We start from the raw sequence: 26,189 nt of genomic DNA on the forward strand, positions 1-26,189 counted from the left end.
TGCTGGAACTGAAGTGAGCTGAAGTGAACTATTTTTGTAACTGACGCTAGGAAGGGTAAAGAGATGTTGAGGCCGTGTCATTCTTGTTGTTTTAAAAGGACTTTAACAGAAATCATAAGTCAAATCAAAAGGCAATAATGCAGGGTGGATACCAGCTGGAGGAAAAAAGAGAAAGAGTGAGCACATGGATTAGCTTTTATTGCTCAAGGGCACAGGTGAGCTTGATAAACCTGCCCATGTCTCCCATGTCAGCCAGCTGGTTGGCCAAGGCAGCCTCCAAGATAGAGAGGAGGGGTGTCACATCACAAAAATAGTACCAACAGAATGGCAATTTAAATTCTAAGGTACCTAAGGTAAATATTTTCCAACATATATAAAGCAACATGAAGCAAAATCTAGAATTTATTAAACCAACTCTCATTCTTTGTGACGCACCAATAAATAGTCATTTGGACATGAAATCTCATAAAAATGATTAAACATACAAACTGTAACATTTTGCATTGCATAAATTGTAAAATGATAGTATAGCAGACAACTCTAAATGTTTTATGTCTGCATGTAAGAATAGTAGTGCATGAATGAACTGACAGACCATTTAAAGAACACCAACCAGCACGCAGGTCTTTGCATTTAGAGTATTTTTGGTTTGGAAAATACTATTTTAATGTTGCGTTGTTGTACTGCAAGCTGCACTTGCAGGGGAGATGGGAAAGTAAAAAAGAAAAGAAGAAGAAAGAAAGTCATGAAATCAGAATAAGGCAAAGTGATCGTACTGTTTGAACCATTGCACTGCGATCTACGCTGTTCAGAGGAATGTAATAACGTTTTCGCTCAGTCTGTTCCAAGTCTGTGCCGAGACAAAAAGCTTATAAAGATCAATAAAGAGAACACGCTATTTGGAATCTCTTATTCTCCTGGTTGTAGGTTAGTTGTGTGAGGCCTGACTCCATTTTTTTCTGCTGATGTAGCTGATTGCAGGAGGTGCAAACTGAAGAAGAAAAACTCAAAAACTTTTACACGCTTTCTCAGCCTTTTCATACATTGTGATAACTGATAAAGCTTATTGTCTGACCACATGTCCCAGTCTTTGTAACATCTCATTTGGTTATGTACTAATATAATAAAACACAAAACAAACCCTCCATATGCAAAACGAACCGGACAGAATCAGAACACAGCAGTGGTTCCTTAATGTCTTGTACAACATCTGATAAAATACATCTTTATCTAACAAATACAAAGCCTCTGTGTGAGCACAGTCTTTCAGGGTATCAGTTTCTTCTGTACAAACACACTTAAAAGCAGGTTCCGTAGAGGCAATGATGGCAAGTCTTGGAATTCACTGAATTCAGCTTGATATCAGGAGTGGGACTTTGGTGCAATCCCATTGGTCCAACTGCCACAGACGTGGTCCATCGTTCATGTGTCACTGGTGTTTTTTTTCTGTCACCCTCGAGTCTCGCCCTCACTACCTGTGGCCTGGGCTCCTGTGGGTGGCAGTGTCCCCAGCTAGATCTTCCTCCACGACATTGACGTAGCCTTCTTTCTCTATGCAGCCCGCCAGGACCTGCAGCACCAGCCGGAGCCTGCGGTCCATGGCTTGGAGGTGGCGCTGGATGAGGACTGGGGACAGTCGGTCACGGAGCAATGATTCCTCCATCAGCGCACTCAGCTGGTAGTCCTCTTTGGCCAGCAGCTGGAGACGCAGGTAGGTGGTTTTCCTCACCCTGGAAACAAGAGACAAATATAAAAAATAAGGGACAAACATAGAAGCGATATATTCATGGTGTTTTCTGCTATATTGTATTCTACATGCACGCTTCGGTGCAATTCAATCCAATGCAGTCTTATACAGTTCTTAATAGAAACCTCACTGATTTGATTGAGAGCGCGTCAAAGGCCACGCTAACCTCAACAACGGACTGTTAGGCATTCTCAAACAAACACAAGTCTGACCTGCAGCACTGGCTGAGTGGCACCAGGATGGACAACTCATCATGGGAGTGTTTTCCAAACCTAAGATGATGAAAAGACGAAGCAGGAATTATCACAAACACATTCTGTGTTGGACTTTGCTTGTTAGACAGCTGTTCAGGTTGATGATGTCATGTGCATTTAACTGATTTCATTACAATGGATCAAACTTCTGTCCGTTGTTAAGACACTTTAAATGCAGTTGAATATCTTTACCCTCTTCCGTTGTCGAGGTGAATAATGAAGGTGTCATTTCCGAACTTCTCAAAAGTTTCATAATGATGTCGATCCATGTTACCTGTACAAGGAGACAGCAAGGTGGCGAGAACGTGATTCAGAGGAAGGACACTGTAGTTAATTCATTGGTGAGTAAATCTGTTTATGCAGGTGCCCTTTGGCTGATAGAGAGAAGTTGATAGTTAATTAAACTTCAGTTAAAAGATTTTTCATTGTTAACAAAACTATAACTGAACTGTTTTGCTATGTGTGCAACAACAAAATAGTTTACTAATGTAATCAGAATGTTATTGTTATCGTCTCCCACCAGCTAAGATACAATATATCATTTTTATTTTATATGGTAATGATAAAATAACATAATTATAGCATTGCTAATACTTAGTAAGCATTGTTTTTAGAATTTCATGGTTTGTTAACAGTCAGATAACGATCAGCTAACTTTAATTAACTATCCATTTAATGTTTATGAATGATGGTTATTGTGAAGTATTACCCAAGGATTCATTGGAAGCCTTTTATCAATTGTGTGTAAATTAAATATTTTTCCTAAATGAATAGACAGATTTATCTTTGCTAATAATATTGGATTCACAATAATCATTAGGTATTAGACATTTCTAAATTAAAAAACAAACGAAAAAATGTGGTACTGCAGCCTCCCTGCAGTAACTCTGGGGATCTGGTGATAGAGTAATATTTTTATACGTTAGGCCCGACACAGGTCCGTCTACACTTACCCATTAAGAAGTCAAATATGGTCATATCCATGATGTCCAGCAGCCGAGTGCCTCGGTCATACGGAGGAGTCTGCTTAACCTCGTCACAGTAATCTGGGTCTACCTCCCACCTGAGAATACACACAAAAAATATAAATATAGAAAAGAAAACAATGTATATTTAGTCACAAGTAGGTGGATGATTATATAATCAGCCCTGACTCAGAGGTCAGGAGGTGTGCTGACAGATTTATGAATGTGGTACATTGACATGTGGTTTCCTTACTCTGCTTTCTTGCGCTTGTGGTAGGAGCGTCTCCAGGGGTTTCTCCACGTCTTGCGTTTGGCCAGGTTCAGGTCTGGCAGGAAGGCTGCCAGCGAGCCCTCGATCTGGTCCGGTTTACCGCACAGAGCATGCTCAGTGGAGCAGTAGTACGAGCACTCGCCGTAGAAGCAGACATTATTGGCTGAGGAGAAGAGAGAACACGCAGCGGTTTGTGTATTGCATTTGTTGAACGAGGAAGCAAACGTGGAGACACTGAGGAGAAAATGACAACAGAGCTGGACGGTGAAAAATCTTAGTGATGGAGGTTTTCTAATATAAAAACACAGGTCACAGAGGCAGGGAGCATGATACATTATAATCAGAGCGAACCTGACCATCATGTAATATGTATCCCTGCTGAGATGAAGTGAATACAGACCGACTGGCTGCTAAAACATGGAATAATTAATAATAAAAGAAAAAATGATCCAAGGCACATAAAACATTCAACCAATGTATGTAAAGCACTTTGTAAATTTTGATTTTAGAAAAGTGCTATACTAATATGTTTTACAAGTTAACATTATATTAATTTATTGTTTAGGTCAGTGTCAATTTATTCTCATAATTAAAAAGCAAAACAAAACATAAAAACCAAGAACACAACCGGGTAATAACAGTATTTTCTTTTTATTTATTTGGATGTTTCATTTCCTCTTAGTTTTATTGACGATTATTGTATTATTTTTGTACCTATAAATCCTTGTAACCATTTCTGGAGAGCTTTTGAGAATAAGTTGAGTTTCAGTGCCACCCTGTGGTGACTTTTGGCTACAGCTTTATTCAGTTCATTCAGCTACAGTACATTCTTGTCATTTGTCCTGGCTTGAAGACTGTACAGCAGGCCTATATACTCCCTTACCTTTAATGACCTCAGTCCTGCTCACTGATCATTTATAAATATGTTAAAAAAAAATAATAAAAACAATAAGTAATTTCTCCAAATGACAGAGAAGTTATTTAGCACATTCATTCATCATGCCTATTACAAAGTCTTAGGACTGCAGCTAATGACCATTTTCATTGTTGATTCTGTTGATTATTTTCTCCATCAACTGATTAATTGTTTCATCCATAAAATGCCAGAAAAACTTTGTTGTTTCCTAAAGCCCAATGTGACATCCACAAAGTATTTTGTCTTAGAAAAATTACTCAAACTGACCAGTTGATGTTGAAATAATTTAATAATTAATTCATAATCAATTATCTGTTGTATCTGTAAAAAGTTTTAACTCAGGCTGTTTACGCAGAAGTATTTTAGAGAAGTCAAACTGCATGAAAAAATATGCTAAATACAACGTGTTTATTAAACAACAAGCGACTTCTAATCTAGGATTACAAAAGGTGTGTTTTTTCCCTGCATTTTTGTACGTTTCTTTTCCAATTGTAAAAAGAAAGAAGGAGAAGAAGAAGTAGAAAATGTAAAGGCCCAGCCCCTTCACTGTTTTTTTTAATCTGGCCCCTCTGACCCCGCTGACCCCATGTAACTGCAGGTACATGGAGGTATATCGTTGTACCGAGCTGCAGATGCCGGCAGAGTTTCTACCTGGCGAGATGAAGAAGGTCCTCCACAGCTTCTTATCACGAGTCACATCTCTGATCTCCCTTGTCATGTTGACAAGTCGTCCTGCCACCGGGGGCACTCTCCGAAAGTCAAGGATCCTGAAGAAACAGAGATGTAGAAAAATGTAATTAGTCAATACAAAATGTTGTTTTTATATTGAAAGTTTTATCGACGCAATCAACTGACAAACTGTTGATGTGAAGTGCTGAACACAGCCAATAATGTCAAGTTTGCAGTCAGGTTTAAATTTGATTTCATGAGGGATGCAAATAATGATTATTTTCATTATCAATTAATGTGCCAGTCATTTTCATTATTAATCAGTTGGTCTATAAAGGTAAAAAATTGTGAAAAATGCTCAACATAGTTTCCAAGAGCCTAAACTGTTGTCCTCAAATTGCTTCTTTTGTCCAACCAGCGGTCCCAAAAACCCCAGACTCTTCATTTACTGTCATAAATGACAAAGAAAAGCAGTAAATCCTGACATTTAAGAAACTGGAACCAGTAAATGTTTGATGTTTTTGCTTAATGAAATATCTGAAATGATTAATTGATGATCAGAAGTGTTGGAAACCAATTTTCTTTTGAACACCTGATTAATTAATTGACTAATTGTAGCAGTTATTGGCTGTATTAGACAAAGTTTTCGACTATAGTTTGTAGCTACAAAGCACCTTCAGCCTGCAGCTCTTTCTCCCATGATGCCCCGGGCGGTGCAAACATTTTTTTTCACAGAGGGATCACGGTCAGTGGTTTCCAATCAAACTTGTCAGCACAAGACTTTATCTGTATCATTCAGCACACAAGATGTTCAATAATTCATCATCTTTACAGCGCTCTGTCTGCTTTGTGATTGGCATCAAAAACATCATTTATTGACGTCCAACATCCGCTTCTGAACAAAACAAGGACAGAAAAGTGTGTGTGTGTGTGTGTGTGTGTGTGTGTGTGTGTGTGTTCCTTCCACCTGTCCCACCAGCACACACTCACAGCCAGATAAATACACACCTTTGTGAACTACATCTACTATCTATAGTACAATCTGTTCTAACCTTTTGTTTATATTTAGATGGTAAAACTAATTTTAATTCTACTCTTCATGATCTCAAACTTGCTCCCTTTCTGTCTCCATCTGTCTCTCATTATGTTGCGACACTACTCCTACACTCCTGGAAGTAAACTACCTAGAACCATAAAGGGTCCTTCAGCTTGTCCCCATAGGAGAACCCTTTTTGGTTCCTATTGGAACCTTTTGTAAAAGTCAAGAGTTATACCAAGAATCATCTGTGAAGAGGTCACCCAGCAATAGCCCCATAGATCCCTCTCTGGGGAACATTTCCACCTTCCAAGGGTGCTTACAAGAACCCACCCAAGGGGTTCTAGAGAGAACCTTTTTATATTCCAAGGTTTTTCCCTCGAACACACTCAAAATGGTTCCACCAAGAACTTTTTTATATTCAAAAGGGTTGATCTAGAGCACACTCGAGGGGTTCTACTGACAACCTTTCTATGTTCTAAGTGTTTTATCTAGAACTCACCCAGAGGGTTCTACCACAGACCCATTTATTTTCCAAGGATTTCATCTGGAACCCAGACAGGCAATTTTATGGAGAACCGTTTTAATTAACAAACAACCCTTGACAAGGTGGTGGTTCTTCAGAAGCAGCTGGTTCTGGGTAGAACTTCAGCCCTTCAGAAAGAACCCTTTTGAACCCTTATTTCTTAGAGTGTATTTATCCTGCCTCGCTGTATGTTTGCTCTCCAAATGACCCTGACCTGTTTGGACTTAAACTAAACCTCACACACACACACACGGGCTGACCGCGCGGAACGAAGTTGGCGAAACTTTAGCCTACAGAGGACAGCATTCAGGAGCTGCAAACTGCACCGTCATGTTTGGCCCCGGTGACAAAGGAGCACCTGTGTGTGTGTGTGTGTGTGTGTGTGTGTGTGCCTGTGAGACCATATTGAAGCATCTGTTTTGTGTGAACTCTGCCTATCACACACCCCTGAGTCACAAGGAGTTTACAACAGATGGTGGTACAGTACACCGGCAAGGAGCAGAGGATATAAAAAAACACCCCCTGAGATGAAGAGGTAATTACTGGAAAGCAGTGACGCCACCTCTTCCCTTAAATCTTCAGGATATTTTAGTACATTTCATCACAAGTGTCTGGAATTAGAAATCAAATTAAAGAAAGTTTCGGCAGGGCAAAACATCCTCCTACTCCGCATTCCTGAGCCAATATGAAGCTATAAACTCGCAACAGCTCCAGAGGCTGCTGCGGTCGGGCTACTGGACTATAATTCATCGGCAGCCCCACAGTCTAAAAACAAACCGCTCTTCAGGGGTAACAGAGGCTCTAAAACCATGTCCCGGTGGCGATGGCGTGCCTCTGATTTCCTGCCTGGCTCCGTCTCCCTGCCCACGCAGACACATGCCACTGACCTCATCTAACACTGAACCAGAGTGTGTGTTTGTGAGCATGTGTGAAGTAATTACCGTGCCCTGATCAGAACTCGGCACATCAGACATTAATCATCCTCCCCCAGAGTCCCAGACTATCATATTTGACTCTTCCTCTGTTGAGCAGTTTTTTTTTTTTTTTTTTACCTTTTCAGCTGAAGCCTGTCGAGTCAAGGGATCATGTGGAAATCAATATACTCAGCAGCAAGTAAAGGAGATGATCTGACTGTTATCTAATCCCTTGTACTAAATCCCATTCACATTTTCACAGCTTAAGTCTATTATGGCGCACCTCCGGTTAATAAATGGGTTAAAGTGTCCGCTGTCTGAGTGAACAACCGGCGTGTGACCTGTCATTCTTCCTGGAACAGACTGTGTTGGCTGATTGGAAAAAAAAAAAGCACTCGGACGGGAAACGGATGAGTCACAAAGAAATGTCAGCGCAACAGGGTTTTTTTTTTTGAGGGGGGCAGGGAGGTCAAAACTCACCTATCCAAGTGAAACGCAGCAATCTCAGCGTTGTGCCTCTCAAAGTCGGAGAAGTAGAAGAAGTCTGGAGGGGTTTCCTGCTCCCGGGTCTGCCTGAAAGATAGTGATGAAGGAAACATCAGCTGGATAGTTTTTTAGTCCAGGGTACTCATTTTCTTTGAATGGAAATGGGATTTCTTTGTATTTATATATTTTACATATATTTACATATATGTTTTGTGACATAAACATTCAAGGACCAGTGTGTGGGATGTAGTGACATCTAGTGGTGAGCACACAGATCACATGTCATCTATCAATGATGGGCTGACGATGGCTGGTTGGAAAATTTTAACATATTGGCCAACTGCTCATCTCACTCTCCCCTTCCAAATGTGTAGAACGCAGGTCTACAGCTACCGAAAGAGCCATTTTTGGCCAAAAAAGGGGGAATAAGATTTGTCTAGAACCTGCCAAGAGAACTTTTAAATTCTCTATTTTCCTCTGGGATCCATAGCTTGCTGAGAGAGACTCTAGACTAGCCACAGGTGATATTTAGATAAAAAGGCGACAGGCAAATCAAATTCATTTAACTTTGTTTCACTCCCCTCCCCTTTTTCCCCCCGTTACTAACAAGACCTGTTAAAATTTGAGAAGATTTGTTCTGCAGTGTTTGGTTGTATCATCCCTCTGTTGAGGGGGTTCGACTCATCGTGAAGGGGTTGATGTTACAAACGATATCCTCAGACATAATTAAGTTAATTTAAAACATCTCTGTAATAATGACCTCCAGTGTTTCAATAGTAAGTATACCATTGTTTGATTTCAGACATTTCTGCTCCTGTCTATGCAAATCTCCTCAGCTTTCATCAGATTTTCGTTTCCTGCGGGCTGAAACTCATCTCGCCGTCTGCATCCCTTTCTAGGACAGGAGCTGACGCATGAGACCAAAGCCTGTGTGGACAAGGCTGCTGAAGGGAAGCTGGATGAGATTCTTGCTCACATCCTGCAGTTCCTCCCAGCAAACACACACACAGATACACACACACACACACACACAAAGACAGACATCCAAGAGACGTGAATCCCTGCCAACCAAGCCATGGATCTGAGTCAGGAACTGCTAGAAGCCTCTTTGTGTCTGTCCATCTGTCTCCTTGTCTGTCTTTCCCTGTGTCTGTCTGCTTGCTCGTCTCACAGCAGGATATTATCTCTCCACATTTGCACGCTTGCTTTCTCTCTCTCTCTGTCTGTCTCTCTCGCGCACACACACACACACACACACACACACATTAACAGACCTGACATTAACCTGCTGCACACTCTTAGAAATAAAGGTTCTAAAAAGGTTCTTCCAAGAGCCATTTGCTTATGAAGAACCCTTTTTTGAAGCAATGGTTTGCCAGGGGTTCTTTGAAAGATTAAGGGTACTAGGGTACTAACTCTTTTCATTCAAGGAACCCTTTTTGGAAGAAAGAGTTCTTCAAGGTTTGTTGAGGGGTTTTTGTACTATAATATAAAAGGGTTCTCGGTAGGACCCTTCTTGATAAAACCTTTGGAATATAAAAAGGCACCCTTTGAAGGCTGGAAGGGTGGAAAGTTTGTGCACAGAACCACCGGAGAGGGTTCTGGGTGTAACCATTTATGTTTAGTTGTGGGTAGAACTCTCTGAAAGGGTTCCAAGTGGAATCTCTATAAAACGTCCTAACAGGAAGCAAAAAAGATTCTCCTGTGGGTACATGCAAAGAACCCTTTTAGGGTTCTAGTCAGCGCCTTTATTTCTAAGAGAGTAGCTGCTCTGCTTGCACGCAGTCAGCTAAACCTCACGTACTCATGCTTACTGCCACTAACTGCATCCCCTCCTTCGTGCTCTGCCCTCCTTTATCTCCTCCTCCTCCTCCTTCTGACTCAGTCCATTTGTGCGAATTGGACTTCAGGCTTTCTCTCCCAATTTTCTTGAAAAGCCAAACCACTGACAACAGAAAATAACCTGTCTTCCTATTCATTGACATGTCAGGGAAGCAGCCATTTACCCATAAATCAATTCCTGCTATTGTGATCCCTTCTTTCCAAAACAGAGTGAGGAGGAGGACTAATGGTGCTTTTATTTTCAGGTGCAAGATAAAAGAAGGAGGTGGACTGAAAGGTAGCAAGGGCACTTGGATTTTGAAAAGGTGACTTGTTATCAGTCTCATATGCCTTTATCAAGCCACCTTATCATGTAAAGATATTGTTGTTAAAAAGGCTTAGCGGTACAATAAGAAGCTAAGGTCAAGAGAGCTGAGATGTGAAAAGGAGTTTTTTTTTTCTTCATTATTTTGCCCTTTATTGTACATAAGATCAGCTTTGACTTTAATAAGTCACTCTGCGTGAAATGTAGAGTCAAACTGATACTGGATTTTTGTGGCCAATGTTGATATATTGGCTGACATTCTTAATAAGGATATAATATAAAATGAGTACTGCAGTCCAAATAGTGAGTTGGAGCCACAGACAGTATGTTAAACAGGTTGAAATCCTATTTAATACCCAGTTTATGGTTGAAGTGAGTTGTTTCACCCCGCTGCCTCCTCAGACTTGAGGAAGCTCAGGCAGACTTCAGGAACAGGAGAGCAAGACAAGTGCAATATTCTCATCTGACTATAACAAGTGTCAGTGAGTCCTACACTGTCAACTGTTTTAATCTGTCAATTGTGTGTCAATGTAAAGCCGATCCTTCTGAAAACAGACGCCAGCTCCTCTGGAAATACTCACTCTGGAACTGGCGTTCAGTGTTTGCCTTCCTTACTGCCTGCCAGACTCCTCCAACATATTGTTAAATTGAACAGTTATAAATGTCTGCTCTTTCTACACAACTACTAATGATTTGTTACGACTCATCACCAGACGTGAACTTGGCATTAATTTGAACTCTAATTTCAAAAAGAGGAAACTGCATCTGTGGCGGTGTTGTCAGAGAAGTGAGTATTTGAACTCAACATGTTTCCTATTACAGGACCAAGCCAATATTTAACCAGTATTTTAAAAAATTATAAATAATTAAATTAAAAAAAGACAAATTGAGGAAATTATATACATATATATTAAACTTGCATTAAGACAATTGGTCAAATATACAACCTAATACAGGTTACAGCCTGTCAACCTAAAAATAACAGTCTGCAAGTTTTTCATATTGTATAAGCTAATAATTTTATAGACTTATAGCTGTGAGAGGCTAATATCAGGCTGAGGTTGGGCTCTAATGAAAAGTCAGTGAGTAAGAGAGAGAGAGAGACAGTTTTAAAGTTGAACTTTGTTTGTTTGTCTTCAGTTGTTGAAAAGATGTCTTTCCATTCAAGCTGTTCCACCATATATGATTTTTTTCCCCCTCCCACCCCTGATTTCACTTTCCACTGTGCAAAATGTGCATCTGAAAACCTGACTGACAGTTAGGCATTACAGGCTTTGGTTGCCATAGTCACCAGGATGTAAAATGCAATTTCCTGTCGGGGAGGAAGCTGCTTAGAATTTTGAATGTAGGCAATAACAGGTCTGTGATGTAAAAGAGCCATAACACACACACACGCACACACACACACACACACACTTTTGTGAGTGAGTGTCCTTGATAATAAAAGGCCCTTTATCTGAAGTAGAGTGTGATTAGGTGACACCAGCAATCGTACTGTATGTGGTTCAGCAGAATCTTCTGGAGCGTGTGTGTGTGTGTGTGTGTGTGTGTGTGAAGTGATGAAGCTGAACTGCTTCTCTATGTGGACTCAGTTTGTGCTGACTCTGCGGTTTTAATGCTCTTTCATGAGCTTAGACCTGCACAGTGGAGGGTTATATTAGAGAGATGGTAGAGGGAGGGAACACAACAACAGCTGTGGCCCAGACTCTACATACACACTCCTCTTTTATCTTCTGTCTTTATTTCTGTCTTTCAATTTAAGTACAATAACCTATAATAATGTAAATAGAAATAGTTCATAAAACAGACTGAATTATTAAACTGAATTATTATTCAATCAAATCAAGTTGTTAGTACGATTTCAAAAAGATTAAAACAATAAGAATGAGGAGGAATAAAGAAATGTTTTACAATAGTATATACAGTCACACCATGCTGCATATAGCATATAGTAGCCTACTATATTTTACATAGTGGTTGTCTCATCCCTACAGCTACACATCAGGTTCACATCTGCATCATTGCTGTCCTCAAAGGGTTTTAACTGTATGACTATATAAATGTACCATCATCATCTTAGGCTACATACATTGTTCTGTTTCTTATGGCAGGAAGTGACATATTTGGCAAGCAACACTTTGCACTGTTTCCCCAGAATGAAGGACACTTTCTCGCTGTCTGTGCAGCTTTGAAATTTGGAGCAGTACTTTTCAAATTTTGGAAAATATATCTCTGTAATATTTATGTAGATTTGAAACTGTGAAAGCATAATTCTGTTTCTACAGCTATATCTTTCTTTCTTTCTTTCTCACAAACACCTCACAGAGACAAACTGATGCTACACGTTGGTGACAGAGAGAGGGCAGCAGAGACAAACCCTGTCAGAAACAAGCCGTGTGCTAACCACTTCCATGTCACCTTATGGAATAAAACTGAGATGAAATAAGCGACTCTCTTCACACGTTCATGTAACAGCGGGAACATACAGAACATACTCCCACTGACCTAGTGCTGTAGTGGCATCCTGCTACTGATCCCACGTGGAGAATAAGAGAGAGGGAGACACAGAGAGGGTGCATGGGAGATCTGTCATCTATTGGTAATCCACAGCAGATTTCAGCCCCCCACTGACAGGTGTCTTTGTCTCCATCTGGCCCTCTGTTTTGTGTGTGTGTATGTGGGTGTGTGGGTAGGTGGCTAAGAAGCCATGGGGAGTGCTTTGCCGTTACATCTTGGTTTACTAAACTGCAACACTTGCACACACATAAATTAAAAGAACCTGCATATAAAATAAATGCTATAATCGATACGTTTTTGGGTGAAAACTATGTGACACAGTGAAAGGAGTCACCTGTGGTCGTGAATCAAAAGAGAAGTATCACCTGAGGCTTAACAAAGTTTTATAGTGAATTTGAACTGCCACACCTTTACTGCTTTGCTTGACGCTCATTGCTCTCATAGCAACGGTTTTGGCGACAGTAGACACCCGTTTTCAGTAAAGACTCACTACACACAACCCGTTCAGCACCAAACGGAAGATTGACACAGTTAGTGACTAGCTGGCAAACATAGGGGAACATTTAGCAACTTAAGAACCAGCTATTTCTCACAGGAGTAGGTGGCGACCAAAAACGGAGAGTGAACGTTAATCTTACATTCATCATGTGACGCTAACAAATTTACCGAGGCAGGAATTACATGGTGGCCATACCATGATTAGGCAACTCCGGCCTCTGCTTACCATGCGCTCGCTACAATAAAGCAGACTTTGAAATGCTATCTGAAAGTAAAACTGGCATCTCTCTCCTCCTCTAACTCAATAAAATTGGAAACCAGGGTCCCATTTCAGGGCTAATAATTTTCATGGTACCTCGAGTCTCGTACTCGCCGATCCCTGATCTCAGACATTTTCTGATACTGGTATCAGTATTGGAACAACCCTACTTAAAAAGGTACGATGTGCCATTGGTGTTACATGTTCAAAAAGTGGTTGAAATGTAATCTGATAACACCACAAGCTTAACTTGATCAACACAGATGTGCATGTGAACAGACAACTGCTCATGACATTTACATTTACATGTTTTCTGAGTGTAATTTTTCTCCCCCTGAGCCTCTGATGAGTATTTTTCAAGTTTAGAGAGTGCATTGCCTTTTGCCTTTTTTCACCACAAACACACAAACCTCATCCTTGTGCTATCATTGAGTCGACCAGAACGAGCCATGGCCCTTCAATCAACCCCATTAGCCAAGTAAGTGGATGTAACTGACAAGACGGCGAGCTGTCTGATCTAATGTGTCCTTGTCCAGAGTCATAGCAGGTAATACTTATTACATCCTCCAAACAAGATGTGAGATTGTAGAGGTCAAACATACCAGTGAAAAAAAGTTATGTCAGAACAAGAAGAGAAAAACAAGAAAAAAAAAACTTATCTGCATGCAGCTTATTGTTCCAAGAAATCCTATTTTCCAGAAGACTAAGAGGAGATTCAATAATATTAAACCCTGCTTGGTTTTTTCTACCCTGCTTTGATTTACCAATTCTGTTTGGTTACCGTGCAGCCAAATGAAATTCCCTCTCGCCAGCCTGACCCTACTTAACACCAATTATCAAGCATCCAGCAGCTTCTCTCCTCTGCTCCTCCTCTCCTTTTTTCCTCCACTTATTCCTTTTATGTACCCATGTCCACTTATACTCCCCGTCTCTGTCATTCCTCCTCTTCCCTCACCACTTTCTCCCACCAATCACCCTCCTGTTTTTTTGCCTCCTCAACTCTTTTTCATTACCGCAAAACAACAACAGATGGACGTTCACGAAACAAATTTGACATGATTTTTTTTTTTTTAAGTTTTGCTACAGTAAGCCTCATCTGCAGTGGTTTTGTGTACGAGGATTCTGGAGAAAAACAAGTGATCAGTGCGATATATTCAGGACACTCATAGGTAAATGGCACCTTGTCGAGCACTCGCAACACCTCTCAAGGTGACAGACAGGTGGAAGGATGCAGGGCCGGATAAAAGATTGTGAGATAAAACCTCTTCAGCCTGGTGATTTGTGTCAGAGGGCGCTTGTCTGTCAGTGGCACTACATGCAGAAGTATCAGAGCAAACACAGGCAAAGAATGTCAAGGCTGTGTGTGTACGTGCTTGTGTTTACATCTGCAAACAGCAGCATACTGTGTGTGTACGTATATAATATTTTGTGTGTATTCCTGAATCTGTGCCTGCTTATTCCTCTTTATTTTCCTGCCGCTTCTTCGCTTCCTCCGGCATCGGTATCGGAGAGGGATCTAAGAATCGGCCCGGGGCCCCAAGGTAGCTGTCTAGATTGAATTTCAAATCGATGTTACACAAGCTGTGTTCTGGCCACAGCTATTTTCAACACACAGGGTGAGGCACCGCCAGGAGGGAAAGGCAAGTTATCTGCCTGTGTGGGAAGCAGTATGGGCGATATTATCATAAGAATGCTGGGAAAAAGACTCGACTCGAAGACGACGGATGGTGGCCTAAGTCAGTGCTTCAATTTCAAAGTTATTAGATGCTCGCGAGGTGGGAGAGCGTGTGGAATTAATATGGAGATTGAGAAAGATTATCAGTAATCAGCTTTCTCCTGCATGAGGTATTCAGTATGTGCACAGATGAAAATACCTAGAGCTGCAATGATTAATTGACTATTAAATTAATAATTGAGCAAGATTAAATAAACTATTTTGGTAACCGATTAATTGGTTTGAACTTTTTAAGAGAATGTCCAAATTCTCCAATTTCAGTGTCTGAAATGTGAATATTTCCTGGTTTCTTTACTCCTCTATGGGTTTTCTGATATTTTTTAGGAAAACAACTATCAATCTTAATCAAGAAAATAACTGACCAATTAATCAACTATGAAAATAATCATTAGTCACAGCCCTAAAATTATCCACTGACTGACCAGACTAGGGTGTCCTGGGCAGTTTCATTAATTGTCTGCATTAAAGATGTGAGTCTAGGTCACGGTATCAGGTTTTCACTGCACGATTATTGTGACCAAAATAATTCATAATAATGATACTGCAATATTATAAAAAGTTTGAAAAAATGTTATAAGTGAAATTCATCTTCATGTTCTGCTAAACCATTTGCTTGACCACATTTTGAGTCTCTATCTTATTGAAAAATGTGTTAATTACTTAATTCAACTTCAACCTGATTCAGCCATCTCTACCACTCTGTAGTTTTATTATCCTAAAAAAAAAAATCCACTAGATGTCACTGCCTCTTTAAATAGTCTGGCTTCTGAGTTAGCCTCCGATGAGGAAGTTCAAATCACAAAAAGTCACTCCAGACATTTTCGAAGGTAAGCATCTTTTGAAATACTGTATTACTGTTTAAGAGGTCTCACTGGACAGAATGCTGTAATTTCATACAAAAAAAAAAATCAAACAAAAGTAAAATGAGAGTCAAATAATTTTCTAAAAACATGCTCAATCTAACTTCTGATCATTCATGGTTGTTAATATGATTAATTTAATGCAAATCCATTATGTATAAGCTAATAACAGTTGAATTATTCTTTAATGGTAAAAGTGGTGGCACTAAAATAACAGATTTACACATTTTATGATATAATTTAATGTCTCAAAACATTTGTGGTGTTGCACCACCAAACAGCTTAGCAACTCTGACTTATGTATTCAACAAGTTAGCTTTTTATTCGACTTTTTTCTAATTTTTCTTTTCTAACTTTGGGGTCTGTTAATATATAAAACAATGATTGTTGTCATTGTCGCCCCAAGGAAATATTTTGAAGGTGAGGACATTGAGGGGTTAACTTTATTTATTGTGTGTTTTGTCTCTTTTTTTTGGCAAATGAATGACACTCAAAATAAATAGAGTGTAAGGAGGATGTAAGCAGATGAAATGATAAAAGAGCAGTATGTTTAAGAGGCACTGGGTTATTTATGTAATATTAACATAACTGTATTATTAACATTATATCAGTATTTCATAATTTAATCCAATATGCTTTATGAATGTCATATGTTGCCAAAGCATCATCACAATCAATTATATTTCTATATCACAGTTATCATCAATACAGGTATATTGTGACATACATATACGAGTTGTTAAAATAAGTGCATATGATGTTAAAATTGTCCACAGGCTGTTTATCTCTGTGACTTTTGGTCCATTCATTTTAAAACCCTCCCACTGCAGCAGCTTGCTAATAAAAACGCTCAACTGTGAGATTACATGAGACATTTGGTGTCCTTTAAGTTCGTACTTACAGGAATTTAAAAGTCAAAAAGGTTAATGTGGCTTCAGGCTTCAATATAAAGATTCATTCAAAAGTAAATACTAACTTATAAGTGTGTAGGTCCACTATGTTACAAAGCCACTTTATGAATTACAAAGACAGTAACAAAGTGTCCGACTTCCTCTTAAAAACTCAAACGGTGCGTTCTCTTCTCTATCTTCCAATTATCTCATTTCGTTTATCTCACATATTCCTCCGTTCCCAATTATCTCCAGCGCACTCACTCTTCCTTGGCTCCCTGACCTTCTGCTCATAATAAAACCGGCAGGCACAAACTGAGGCCTTGAGTTTAGAATCTAAATGTGTGCCTCCGAGGGAAGCTGTGTAGCTGTGGGCTGGGTCACTATCTGTGACCACCAGAGCTCTCTTGGCTACCCTTGAGATAGATGACAGAAACCCTAAGAACTACTGTAAATTGTGTCTGTGAGTGTGTATGTGCGTGTGTGTGTGTGTGTGAGAGAGAGAGAGAGGACTGTGCCTATCCAACTGTCTCATCTGGCCAGATGGCTGGGAGTCCCTGTCGGTATATGTCAGGGATGAGGCCATGGCTTACGGGTCTGCAAAGCCTCGCTGCTCTCTAACTATCCTCTGTGCGCGCAGTTTAACAAAGCAGAGCTCACACGGCCTGCTGGAAATAAAAACACACTAATATAAATACAAATACGGACAATAAAAGCTCTGATTGTCACTGATTGAAAACCCTTTAATGCCTCGAGGGGGATTAGTGCACATACAATAAAAGACACATTAAGCACATCAACAGCACAGCACTTCATAAATAGAAAATGAGTTTTATCGCAATCCCTGCCCAGAGTTTCTCTCCTTTACGTTTCAGTCTGGAAAGGTTCAGCGAGCATTTTGTTCGGGAGAGACGTTATTTTCCAATAGATGACTGACAGTTCTCGCTCTCGCAGTGAGATATCAAATGAACACGTCTTCGCTGTGTGAAGGTTACCCTGCAAAATGTTCTGGAAATGTCAAGTTTCTCTTAGGTTATCCACCAAAATCAGGATCTGAAAAAATAAGCTAAGCACTTATTTCAGAGATAAAAGTTTTAGACATGTAGAAGTGCTCTGCTCTGAATAATACATTTTGTCTGATCCGGTTTTAATTCAACTTTTTGGTAATGCTTTCTGTGAAGACCACATCTATAGTGTATCATTATTCTTAGTGAATTATATAACATTCATAATGCTTCATGACTACTCTCAAAAACACACAATTAAGACAAATTCAACAAATTCCTGTGTTTCGCACAACCTTGCGATTTTGTCCAGTCACCACAACTTTTCCACACACTTGACCAATCATCGTAACTTCCTGCAAGTTCCACCAATCATAGCAGCCCCCCATGCAAATGTCAGTGTTTTATTATTTACTCACAGGTACTGAAAAGAACAAAAAGTTTGCCATCGTTATTGTCATTTATCAATGATCTGTTCACTTTTATATTCTATAATTTTGTGCTTGTCGTGAAGCTTGAGCTCCAAAAAGGTCCACGTCCTTCATTTACAAAAAAAAGCATATTTAATAGAATTTTTTTTAGGAAAGCTGTTGTGTAATCAGGTTGTACTTTGAAAACTAAAAATGAAAACACTTCATCTATGAAGGCCACACCTATGGGGTCTTACAGGCTCATTCATTATGATGAATGGATCGTTTTGTAATTTCACAAGCAAGAGACTCTGACATACTCTCCACCTCACACACGCACAGAGGGCGAGGCTAACGCTGCTAACATTAGCCATGCTGCAACTGCCGCCGACTCAGCAGCCACGGTTAAGCACAAATGAGAGAGGACCCAAAAATACGTCTCTCTGTATCAGCTCAGGTGTCTGTGGCCTGAAAAACATTGAAAACCACTGACCTAGTTTATAACAAGAGCATCAAAAAGACACTCCATCATGTCACACCTGTAATATTTTATTACAGTTGTTATAATGGATCAGAAAGCTTTAGGAGTGTCGTCATTAAGCATTATGAATGCATTGTAACACACTGTGAATCCCCCTCCCCCCCAGTGCACTATAGATGTGGTCCTCACAGAAAGTGTTTACCAGATTTGCTGGTTTACAGTTGTGCATGCATCACATAATTCTCTGTGTTGCAGCTCCTGCATGTAGGCTGAATCTCACTTCCCTCATCTCAGTGCTCCACATTACTCTTAGAGCTATTTCTGAAGTGGCTGTGAAGCTTTTATTTATTTATTTATTTCGCTGGCCTTAATTGACTGGCGTGTCATATTCAGCCGTGCTCCCCTGGGCACATCGCTCCACGGAGCACGGTGTTTAAAGGCCCAAAATCACTGTGAAGACTTGATGCAAAGCTGCAGAATTATATCTGGGCTTTTGGGATCCCTTCCCCACAATCATCTTAACGGGCTCCCCCGAGTCGGGAGCGCACTTGGAATATGTATGAAAAAAAAAAAAACTGGAAATCTTATTAGTATCGCAGCGTATTTTTCATTTTCACAAAGCCACATTTCTGGTGAATGCATTAGCGCTTTTCCATGTCAAAATAAGTGTTGTGCTTGTTACTTGATAAGCGTATTCACTGGTGGCTTTCAGAAAGAAGTGCTACCCAATGGCAGCTTTCTGATATCAATAGACTAAATGTTTGACGACTCAACCGCTTTTCATTCACTCAGAATAATCAGAAAATAAACCTTGGTGTGGTTTTTGTAATATTACAACAGCTTAACATCAGAAGGATTTTTTTTTGACGGTGACAGATGTTGGAGGAAAAAACAGATTATTTTAGTGAGTTTAATTATGAAAATTTATGTTTTACTTTTAAAATATGTGTTGTATCATTTTGTATCATGACATAACAGTTTTTACATTAGCATTCGAATTAAATTTAAAGCTACTACATGGAGTTTTTAATTTATGAAACTGTCTCAATTTAATACTGAAGCCTCTATATGACCCTCACAAGCAAACAAGACCATCATTGAGAAAATCAGCTGTTCTATATAATTGTTCTTAATGTCTGCCACTGGGTCAGATTATCTGTTAAATCAGGTGAAACAAGCCTGTGTGTACATTTTCCCAGACAAAGTTGCAGTGAATCATATGTTAGCCAGTCAAAAAGAGGCAGAAGGAGATTTTTGTTAAGATAATTTTATTTTTTCTGTTATATTTTGTGGTTATTACAGTGGGAAAACTACCACGTGTGGCAAAAAAGGGCCTCCAAAATTTGCAAAATATTAAAGTTCCTTGTAGCTTTAAAAAAATGAATGCAAACAGAAAAGATTCAAGGGAATTTGATACTGCACATTTTTTTATGAAAAACAGCAATGCAAATACACAGAAAGGAATGATTAAAAAAGAGTTTGAGTAGTGCAGCAACGTGGCAGTAATGTGCATTTCCTATAGGATCATATACTGGAATAATATAGTTGTTTTCATGTATGAAATGTAAGTTATGTGTGTGTTCACTCAGGGGGATTATTCTGGATATTCCTATGTACTTGAAGGATGAGACAGGTCTTTATGCTCACGGTTACCCTTCTTTTTGTCTCTCTCCCTCTCTCCCACACCGTCACCCACAACAAACAAAACGCACATCGGTTTATCCCCAACAATCAGGAGTGTTCCAGCAACACAGAGCCACACTTCATCATATTTACATATCCATCCACAGAGGATTAACTGTTTTCAATAGCACAAGTCTGAGGCAATCCTTCACAGGGTGCGCAATTCATGACAGGCTTTGCACAGAATATGAACTGTGAATTATGCAAAACATACACAAACATCAAGGGTATTCTTGGGTCAAAAGTGATTAGATGTCACAATGCACAAGCTTGCGGATGTTTAGAACAATAAGCTTCAAACTGTGGCGGAGTATGTTGACACTGGATACTGACAGGATATGCAGCTTTCCTCACTATGTTTTTCTTCATACATACCCATGTTTTATCTTGAACAGTGGGTTTTTGTAAAACCTCTGGAAACGCGGTTTTATATAGTAAAATGCATTTCTCATCAAACATTCACAAGGATGTGAGTGAAAATAAAAATTCATAACTATTAGAAAACCTGGTTCAAAAATAGCAATAGAATTGATTAAATTGTGTTGGTTTAAGTTTTCGTAAACTCACTAAGTCAGTCTAACATTAAGTCATGCTAATGCTAGCAATTATATTCATTATATTTAAAAAAAAAAAAAACTAAAATAACACACAAAGGTTACTTTTCTTGAAACCATACTGTCAGGTTGTTAAGGAGTATTTCACTCTTGAGTAAAGCACATAATTGAGTTCTAAAACTGGAAACTTTTAAGTTGATCTGCCTTATCTTTATACAAATTGTTGATGTGGAAGAAATAAAATTATTAATTACATCTGACTTAAAGCGATTGTGTTCATCTGACTTGCTGACTTGATTTGAAAAAACTTACTTCTTTTTTTTTTGCTACCAAGTGTTTTTCTTTATAATAATTCTCTTTTTTCAGTGTACTATTATGTATAGGAGGCCTGAAATTACATGGTTAGGAGGCTATTGTGGATTGAGTTTCCAGAGGCTTTAAGGCCAACCACCTGTTCCAAAAACTCCAAAACTTTGACAGCTAGACCAAACTGAGCATCCTGACCAGGCAAACCAATATAAAATGAGGTATGTAAAGATTCCCTGGGAACGTAAGAATGCTGTGGATTGTTATTTGCCCCCACACTGCCAAAAATATTACACCCAACCACCCTTAAGAGCAAACAAAGAGCATTCATGTAGAAGAAGGCACTAATACACATGAACAGGGGAGTACAGTCCCTCTATGATCTATTCCAGCAGGAAATTCCTCCAGAAAGCCTCCAGCAGTTGTTTCTATCCCTCACAGCTCCAGAGGAGGAGGAGCAGGTGGGGAGGGTCTAAAGCTTCAAAGGACCAATATCCAGATTCGAACTGAATAATGTGGGAAAAAATAAAAGACGGCACCCACCTCGACACTTCTGGTCTTATGGAAGCAACAAAGGATCAACAAAGTTCGCAAAGGCCGACATTACTTCCATAATGAAAACAAACCGGCTAGCTCTCAGCCCGCTGGGATCAATGGGGATTTTAAGAGCTTTCCCTGTATGAGTGTGCAAGTTTTTGTTTCTGCCTGCACACAAAATCAATGGGCATTACCATGAGTCTTCATCTCACAGGGGCTGAATAACAAGCCCTGGTATTCAGCATGACATGTAAGCTGAAGCTGATGAGAGGAGGGGGAGAAAAATCCCAGTCTGAGCGTGTCAGTAAAGTGCAGAAACTGCAGGGCTAGCGAAAAGTCATCTCTCCACTCTGAGGATGGAGGAGGATTTGGGGAAAAGATACAGAAAGCTGCTGCACTTCAGGATATCTCCTCTCAGTCTGAATTCTCTCCATTTTGTTCTGACTTTGAAAGGGTGGATGCTGCTGCTGCTGCCATGTCTTAAGTTTGGACACATATAATTTAATTGGAAAGATCTTCAAAGCTGCTGCAATGTTATGTTTCTAGGATGGTTGCATGCATTCTCTTAGTCATAAAATAAATTTTAGGTTATAAAAGGCTACAAGACATTTCTGACCGGGGTGAAAATGCAATCATGTTCTCCTCCTGGGATGAAATTCAAAGCAGATTCCCAGACTAGAAATTGGCAGATGACAGTGCCAGAAAGAGTCCCATGGAAGAGGAGACAGAAACACCTGCCAAAACCGAATAAATCACCCCCCTTTTTAAAGTACAGGTCCATCCTCCAAACTAGCCTGCGGTACAGACCATTAAGAATTTATTTGATTATCGCTAAGTAGTTGCTGAACAGCAAACACCAATTAGAGCAAATTATGTTAAATCCTGAGATGCATTAATTTTCCAGACGCAGGCACACAAACACGCACGGACACACGCTCACACAAACACACCACTATCAGCTCGGACATGGAGTGTGTCTGCACGGTCTGAGCCAAGAGAAGTTAATTGGATTGTGAGTAAGCATTTTGGACGTCCATTATCTTTGCCCATCTGTGGGGGTGAATATCTTGAGGTGTTTCATCCAAAACAATCCTATTATCTTGACCCAAAGATAAGAAAATGTACACACACGTGCAAACTGTACACACACTGTACACATACATACTGTATAACGTCATGTTTAATATCACCTGCCAACACCAGTTAGAGATCTCTCCCTTTCCCTAAAATGAGCTTCCCATTTCTCTCTCTCTGCACTTCAGCTGTAGCAACCAGTGTGCATGAACCTGCCACCTTAAAGGTACAGTTAACTTCCATACCAGGGGTCTTCAGTGTTTTTCAGGCCATTAGATGAAGTGGGGACACCCTATATGCACTTTCACCGGTGGTTTCTTAGGTGGAAGGTAGGGTCTTTGTCAGAGTCTCATGCATATGAAGTTATAAAATGATTCACAAGAGCATCTGGGGGCTAAATTTGGACTGATACAGCTAATTTAATATGTTTCAATAGTATGTGGCTAGTTTATCATGAGAGTATGCTGGATTCATGTCTATTTTCATACATATTTTAAAATTTTGAAAGGATGAAAAAAAACTTTAGGGTCATGAAACCCCTGTTGAAAACTTGTGTTCTATTCAGTACAAATAACTCATAATAATAATATTTGCTGGAACTGTTACTCTTTTCTTACAGGAGTCCATGACACAGATAATATGTTAAAAATCAGCATCCTTTGGCTCCTCCTTGTGCTCCACATGTCATTTACAGGATTTAAGTGAAACAAAACAACCAATCAGAGGCAGCTTCCAACCCAAAAAACAATGCCCAATGGGACCCACCTGAAAAAATATATTTGCACGCATGTAATATCAGCTCAGTGTGAGAGCCTTTATGGTATACACACACACACACACACACACACACACAGAGTGGAACCGAGGAGAGACAGGTAAAGTACCTAAGTTGATGAAAACTCGACAGTGTTACTGGAAGTGCAATAAAAACTTCCCAACAAGAGTAATTTATTAATGTAGTCAGTCAGTCAGTAATAATGTAGTAAGATAGACAGATCCCAAAGCAGCCGAGCCAGTGCCAGCCAGCTAGTGAGGTAGCTGCTAAAGACATGACGTACATGTTGCATCAGTCAATGTAACATTAGCAGTTAGTCTGTTTCTGTAAGTCTGTACTTCACACGGAGCAGGTTTACAGTCATTGAACTTATGGTCACTGTGTCAGTATGGTCAATCAGGAGCACTAGGAGGAGCCAGAGGACCCCGATTTTTTTTACATATTACCAGTCTCATGTATTACTGTTACTACAGGACACAATAACAGACTACTTTAAAGCTCCAAACTGTAGCTTTAAGGTGCCCTGGATATAAACCGTACAGTCATGTGTCCACAAACACAACTCCATCACGTTCCTTTCCCTCCCTCTTTCCTTCTTCTGATTTCCTTTTCCTAAAGGACACCGTGGCTGCTGGCCAGTCACTCCCTTCCCAATCTGTGTTTATTTAAACTGCATGTGGACACAGCACAAAAGCAGATACAGATTGTCGGAGGCAAACATGCACACACACACACACACACACACGGATGTAAACAGCGGCAGATCCACGGAGGAACTTGGCAGTCGCTTATATTTGACTATTTCTGAAGACTTTAATCTATAACAGGCCAGAACGGCTTGAAAGCCTTGGTGCCATTTTCCCCTAATTAGTCCAATGTGAGACTTGTTAAAATGCCACATTCCAGCAGCGCATGACTGATGACAGAACAGGGTTTGATTAAGTAGTGCTGTCTTCTTTTAGCTCCCTAATGAATGTGTTTATTAATTACCTGAGAAGCTATGGGGTAGTCGCAACAGCCTGCTCTGTTCAGTGCTAAAAGTTACAAGCTCCCGCAGTTCATCCATCACCGCATTCAGCACAGAGAGCGAACAGCTCAATTTTAGCGGTCTGTCGGTTATTTTCAACGCCACTTTTCCTCACCGTCCCAAAATGGATTGCACACCGCCGAGTGAAACCTAACTACATAAAACTCAAAACTTCGATACCAAAGAAAGCAATCAAAAAGAGTCTTTCCAGAAAGCTATTTTGCAGGCGAGGCCCCCGAATCGAGGCACGGCTGTTTGTGTTTCGTTTCTCCCACAGCTGAACTTTTCTATTTAGACCTGTCAACAGTCTTGTTGTGCTCGGTGGTTTGTGGTCAGATGCCGTTTCCTAAATAGAAACCATCTATCAGAGGCTAAGTGGTGGCTGAGAGATGTCATTGTGGTCATGAGTGGGTGACGGCGGTGAAGGAGGAAGTGGTGAAACCGGTGAAAAAACAGTTGCAAGGGTTGCATTTATCCTTGTGTAAGAGCTAAGTGGGATGGAACGAGTCCAGTGCACTTGTGGATGAATAGAGTTAATTTGTATGTGAAAGGAATGAGGAGGGGACTAAGGATGTCTTCACACTCGAACCAAAAATACATTTCTGATACATTTCTATACATTCAGTATCTATCACAGGTATAATTGCTCTAAAGATACATCGCAGCATATTTTCTAGTGCATGATGTTTTGCTCTCTATAAAGAAGCTCGCAACACTGGCTCAAATGTACAAAGGAGAGAACCCGAGAAAGATATTTTCTCTTGAGCATTACTGGTCACAGAGCGTAGCATGAAGCGCCGTCCATGCATCATCATGTGACGGCTGCGTTTTGTAATGTGACCTTTAATGTCGCTGCAGACTGTGTCCCAATGCATCATCTTGTAATGATGATGTGTTGTTGGAGGATTGTTACTCCCGCTTGTGTATATACTGCACAAAGAGGGGAACAATAACATAACATCTTACAATATAATGTAATCATATACGTCACAACAAAAACAAAACATTTCATGAAATAACCATGAAGTTGAATCAAGATCTCTGTGATGGTATGTAGGTTTGAAGAAAAGATTAAGTATTTTTGCATGTCTTTTGCATCAAATGGACTATAGGTGGCTCCAGGGATGGCGATGTTAGGCTGCAGGGTTCTCGGTTCAACACTTTGGTCCATGCTGAAATAGCTCAACAAATATTTGATGGATTGCTAAGCAATCTTGTACAGGTATTCATGTATCTCAGAGCACAGAGCCTATTGACTTCAGTGATCACCTGACTTATTCTTTAGCGCCAGTTGATATATTTTGTTTTCAGAAAAATGTCTGGAGAATTACTGGGTACAATTTCAATTTGGTACTTTGAATTTGGTATTTTAATGGAATAGCTTGGATTGTTTGAAGTGGGGCTGTGTGAAACATTTATCATAATCGGTGTCTGACCTACAGTCGATGCTGTTCAGCACGCCCCGACTTTGGACAAGCAGAGAGGAGTACCAGCACACAGGCTTAGCACTGAACTGCTGTGGACAGGGTCAGCAGCAAGAATGAATATCAGTTTAAGTGTAAGCTGTATTTAAAACGTTTTCACTGCTTATCCTTGCCATTAGACATATAAACCATATTTCACTCTCTCCAAACCAAACAGACTTCTGA

The 26,189-nt window shown here is 40.0% G+C and overlaps 1 protein-coding gene across 1 annotated transcript; it reads right to left on the reverse strand.

The window, feature by feature from the left end:
* Positions 1-263: 263 nt before the first annotated feature.
* On the reverse strand, positions 264-7,927 carry fam20ca (FAM20C golgi associated secretory pathway kinase a). The gene is made up of 7 exons (XM_084744499.1): positions 7,779-7,927; positions 4,805-4,920; positions 3,220-3,400; positions 2,955-3,064; positions 2,194-2,275; positions 1,960-2,019; positions 264-1,730 (listed from the first exon to the last, which is right to left on the reverse strand). Exons 1-7 carry the CDS (start codon positions 7,895-7,897, stop codon positions 1,472-1,474), a joined length of 927 nt encoding a protein of 308 aa, XP_084600625.1. The 5' UTR covers positions 7,898-7,927; the 3' UTR covers positions 264-1,471.
* Between the last annotated feature and the right edge of the window lie 18,262 nt (positions 7,928-26,189).

The sequence above is a fragment of the Lutjanus erythropterus genome, chromosome 19 (genome assembly GCF_056507025.1).
Source record: "Lutjanus erythropterus isolate fLutEry1 chromosome 19, fLutEry1.hap2, whole genome shotgun sequence".
Classification (NCBI taxonomy): domain Eukaryota; kingdom Metazoa; phylum Chordata; class Actinopteri; order Lutjaniformes; family Lutjanidae; genus Lutjanus; species Lutjanus erythropterus.